We start from the raw sequence: 4,900 nt of genomic DNA, 5'->3' as shown, positions 1-4,900 counted from the left end.
AACGATATGCCGCCATTTCCTGCAAGATTCTACCCCATCCCTTCTTGCTTGGTGCTTTTGGCATGGGCCAATCTTCCTGCCTCACTTCTGTGCCTGGCTGCTGCATGGAAAATTAAAAAGATCAAATATGACAAAGAAAATAGCACATCCAGGGAAAAATATTTATAAAAATGAGAGGATACAATAGAGTGTGCTGGGTGGCCCACCACCTCAGGCAAGGTGTCAGTGAGTGTGCTAATGTCTGGTCCCCAGCCTCGTCCAATCCCCTCCACTCCACCCACCAAGTAAAACTCCAAAACCCAAAAAATAATTCGTCAGGATATTCTGCCCTCACTCACACAAACACACAAGAAAGACCCTCTTCTCCCTCCACCCACTCTATCTAGCCCACTCTGGATCTCAGTCACATTCTTCAGTTTCTCCCTCCCTCCCCCTTCTTCCTCCATCCTCCTCTCTTATCAGATCTCCTCATATCTCGGCGACGGAATCGTTGCAATCCAAACACCCAAAAGCTTCCATCTCAAGCCCCCTTGCTTCCTCCTTTTGACTGGTAGGTAGCTGGAGAAATCCAAGAAAAGCAACAAGTCAAGAAAGAGGGAAAGCCAGGAGTGGAGGCAAGGAAGAAAGAAAGATGGTGATGATGCTGCTCATAAGTCGCCCCATGATTCACCGCATCATCCCCTCTCCTCCTGCGCGCTTGTAGCCACCGGACCCTCGCCGTCCGTCCGTGTACACTACCTTCGGTGGGCGGTGGAGTTTGGTTTCTGGGCAGACGGTCGCCGCCACAATGCCGCAGTTCCAGGAGCTGCCCTGCGGCGGGCAGGTGCTGGACATCGACGCCGCGCTCAAGGACGGCATCCTCGGGTGCGGCCCGGAGCCCGGCGACGGCGCGCTGGGCGACGGAGCGAAGCAGCAGCCGGTGGAGCTGCGGAAGATGATGGACGAGCTGGACGCGGCGGGGGACGCCCCCGGCCCCGGCGGCGGCGACGAGCCCGTGCCCGCCGTCTTCATCTGCCCCATCTCGCTGGAGCCCATGGTGGATCCGGCCACGCTCTGCACGGGGCAGACCTACGAGCGCGCCAACATCGCGCGCTGGCTCGCGCTCGGCCACCGCACCTGCCCCACCACCATGCAGGAGCTCTGGGACGACGCGCTCACCCCCAACGCCACGCTCCGCCAGCTCATCGCCGCCTGGTTCTCCCGCCGCTACGCCCGCTTCAAGAAGCGCGCCGCCGACTTCCACGGCCGCGCCGCCGACCTCGTCCACGCCCTCCGCGGCACCGCCGTCCCCCGGCGCCACCCGCTCAAGGGCAAGGCCCGCGTCGCCGCGCTCCAGGAGCTGCGCGCCCTCGCCGCCGCCCACCAGTCCGTCACCAAGGCCGTCGCCGACGCCGGCGGCGTCGCGCTGCTCACCTCGCTCCTCGGCCCCTTCACCTCCCACTCCGTGGGCTCCGAGGCCGTCGCCATCCTCGTCTGCGGCGTGCCGCTCGACGCCGACGCCAAGGCCGCGCTCATGCAGCCCGCCAAGGTGTCCCTCGTCGTGGACATGCTCAACGAGGGCGCGGTGGACACCAAGATCAACTGCGTCCGCCTCTTCCGCATCCTCATGGAGGAGAAGGCCTTCCGGCCGGAGACGGTGGCGAGCCTCAGCCTCCTGGTCGGAGCCATGCGCCTTGTCCGGGACAAGCGGCATCAGGACGGCGTCGCCGCCGGGCTGGAGCTGCTCAATTCCATCTGTGCCGTGCATAGACCCGCCAGGAGTATGATTGTCAGCATCGGCGCGGTGCAGCAGCTGGTGGAGCTGCTGCCGGAGCTGGCGACGGAGTGCGTAGAGCCAGCATTGGACGTCCTGGACGCGCTCGCCGCCGTCCCGGAAGGCAGGATGGCTCTCAAGGATTGCCCGAGGACGATACCCAATGCCGTCCGGTTGCTGATGAGGGTGTCCGAAGCCTGCACGCGGCGAGCGCTGTCGATGCTGTGGGTGGTCTGCAGGATTGTTCCTGAGGAGTCTGCCCCTGCGGCCCTGGAGGTTGGGCTGGCCGCCAAGCTTCTCCTGGTCATCCAAAGCGGCTGCGGGCCGGAGCTGAAGCAGCAAGCCTCGGAGTTGCTCAAGCTCTGCACCATGAATTGCACATCCACCGCCTTCCTCGCAAAGTGCAAGCTCACAAAGACAATTCAATGAGAAGGGACATATATCAATTTGCTTCGATCTGCTTGCAGTTTCCATCGGTGGCCAGTCTTGCATAATCTGGATCAAGGGATGGATGGGATTGGCAAATTGGTGGATGATGAAGACCCATGTAAATAGTCTCGCAACTAGCCGAACTTGCTGTGTGGTCATTTGAAAACATAAGAGTGGACGAATGGATCGTCCGCCATCGACATGAAGCCTTGAGCCACAATGCAGCATCAGCGCCGCCCAAATCGGTGGCTAGCCGGCGGATGTACATGCGAATTGGTGTGAATTGGTCAGCTCAATAAGCACTCAACGGGTGGGTTGTGGTAAGTATAGCCAGTTTTGGTATAAGTAGCTGAGGAGCCTCCAATTTTAGGTTTTGGGTCTGTCAGGACTGTAGTTCTTCCTTCTTCTTGTCTTCGGTGTAATTGATGATATAAATTGGGTAGAATTGCATACAGTGTTGTTGCTTCAGAAACTGGTGTGCGCACATTGGCACATTGCCATAGCTAGGGTGGAGTTTTGAGTTCTTCCTGCATCATGATCATGTGTTTCTCCGGTCAAATTTGGGAAGTGTACACTTTGCCTCTAGCTTTGTACTGAAAAGAGTTACTGCAGTTTGAAATTGAAACAGTTGAAAGATGAGGTACTAAGCAATGAGCCTCCAATTTTAGATTACGGGCAATGCGGGTCTGCCAGGACTGCAGTTCTTCATTTTTCTGGGTCTCTGTGTAATTGATTATATAAATTGGGTATAATCGGATACACTGCTGTTACGAAGCAAGAGTGTCAAATTTTAGATTATAGGACTGCATCCTGATCATGATGTTCTCCGGTCAAATTTGGGAAGTGTACACTTTGCCTGTAGATTTGTACTGAAAAGCCTTAGTTCTGTTGAAATTGAAACAGTTGAAAGATGAGGAATTAAGGGTCTGTTCGGTTGTGGAACATAGTGGAACGGAATGGAACCGTTCCATTCCTAGGAGGCATTCTCGTGTTCGGTTGTCAACTGGGACGGAACCGGGGCGTTCCTCAGAAGGGAATATTCGCTCCATATCCGGAACGCACTCGTCCGGCCAAAACTGCCGGACCGAGTGGAACGGGCGCTAATCTCTCTCTCCCTCACGCTAATCTCTCTCTCTCCCTCCACCTCCTCTCTCTCCCTCCGAGCTCCCCGCGGCCCTGCGCAGCCCTCCTCTGCGCTCCTCCGCGCTCCCTCTCCAGCCAGCCCGGGGCGCGGCGCGGCGACCGGAGCAGCGCCAGCGGCCAGCCATCCCGAGGCACGGCGGCCCACGGCGTGGCGGCCCGAGGCGGACGGAGCGGCGGCCCGATGCGGACGGAGCCAGCCCGAGACGCCGGCCCGAGGCGGACGGAGCCAGCCCGAGCGCGGCGGGGCAGTCAACGTCGGCCCGGGCTCTTCCGTGCTCGCCGCCCTCAGCGGGATCCAGGCGGGATCCAGGCGCGGCCAGGACCGGCGACGGCGGCCATGGCCGGGCTGAGGCACAAGACGGCGAGCGGCGGCCACGACCGGGCCAGGCGCAGCACGGCGAGCAGCGGCCTCGCCAGCAGCGGCGGCGGCCATGGCCGGGCGATTTGGCCCCTTTCCTCTCTAGTTGAATTGCCAATTCCAAATTAGTTAGGGCTAATCCTCAGTTTTGGGAACCATTCCATTCTATCTCTTTTTGTACAACCGAACGCAAGAACGGGATGGAACCGTGACATTCCAGATTATTGGAATGGAATGGTTCCATTCCATTCCACTATGTTCCACAACCGAACAGACCCTAAGGGGCAATGTGGATGGGTTTGTAAGACTATAGTTCTTCCTTCTTCTGTTTGTTCGGAACTGGTGCTCACATTGCCATTGCTAGGGAAAAGTTTGAATTCTTCCTTCGATTTTAGGTTTTGGGCAATGTGGGTGGGTCTTCTGGACTGCAGTTCTTCCTTCCTCTGGGTCTCGGTGTAATCGATGATATAAACTGGGTAGAATTGTATACAGTGCTGTGCGCACAATGCTGCCATAGTAGCTAAGGAAGAAAAGCTTTGAAATTCTTCCTGCAGTCTTGATTATCTGGTTCTCCGGTCAAATCATGGATGGTGTACACTTTGGCTGTAGCTTGTGTACTGAAAGGCTTCGGTATAAGAGCATCTCCACTCGTCTCCCCACGAGGTCCCGAACGACGATTTTTTCCATCCGGACGGTGAAATTCGGCCCAGTCGCGTCCCCGGTTCCTCGATTTCGTCTGGATTTGGGCTTAAATTTATCCGGCGATCCCACGCCATCCCCGGTCCCCCGGGGAGCGCTCTGGGACTCCGGACGAAACGAAAACGCGGGAAACGGCGACGAAACTTCCCGCGCGTCTGGTGGCCCCAACTTGTCGGCGAGAGACACCGATCGTCGTCCTCATCGCATCGTCTTCCGCGCGCTGTAAAAGCCTGCCGCCGTTCAGCATTCGCCGGCCGCGTAGCTTCCACGCGGCGAGTTAATGTCGTCGCATCATCTTCCGCTGACAAGGTATCAACTTGTCAATGCCTATGGATTGTAGGCTAGGGTTTAGTTGGAAGTAGAGGGTAAGTAGATCTCGAAGGTTTCAGCCGAAAAGTACTCGACGATTATGAAAACTAGGGTTTGTAGACAATGATTCGATCCTTTCTTCGTCCCTCGACTCCCCCTTTATATAGGAGGTGGAGCCGAGGGATTCGTGCTATACAAGTTACAGAGTC

The 4,900-nt window shown here is 57.3% G+C and overlaps 1 protein-coding gene across 1 annotated transcript; it reads left to right on the top strand.

Moving 5' to 3' along the window:
• Positions 1–328: 328 nt before the first annotated feature.
• Positions 329–2,849, top strand: LOC127296327 (U-box domain-containing protein 75). Its single transcript, XM_051326382.2, has one exon. The coding sequence runs from the start codon at positions 788–790 to the stop codon at positions 2,180–2,182; it is 1,395 nt and encodes a 464-aa protein (XP_051182342.1). The 5' UTR covers positions 329–787; the 3' UTR covers positions 2,183–2,849.
• The last annotated feature ends 2,051 nt before the right edge of the window (positions 2,850–4,900 follow it).

Source organism: Lolium perenne, chromosome 4, assembly GCF_019359855.2.
Source record: "Lolium perenne isolate Kyuss_39 chromosome 4, Kyuss_2.0, whole genome shotgun sequence".
Classification (NCBI taxonomy): domain Eukaryota; kingdom Viridiplantae; phylum Streptophyta; class Magnoliopsida; order Poales; family Poaceae; genus Lolium; species Lolium perenne.
This window is presented reverse-complemented; position numbering and strand designations above follow the sequence as displayed.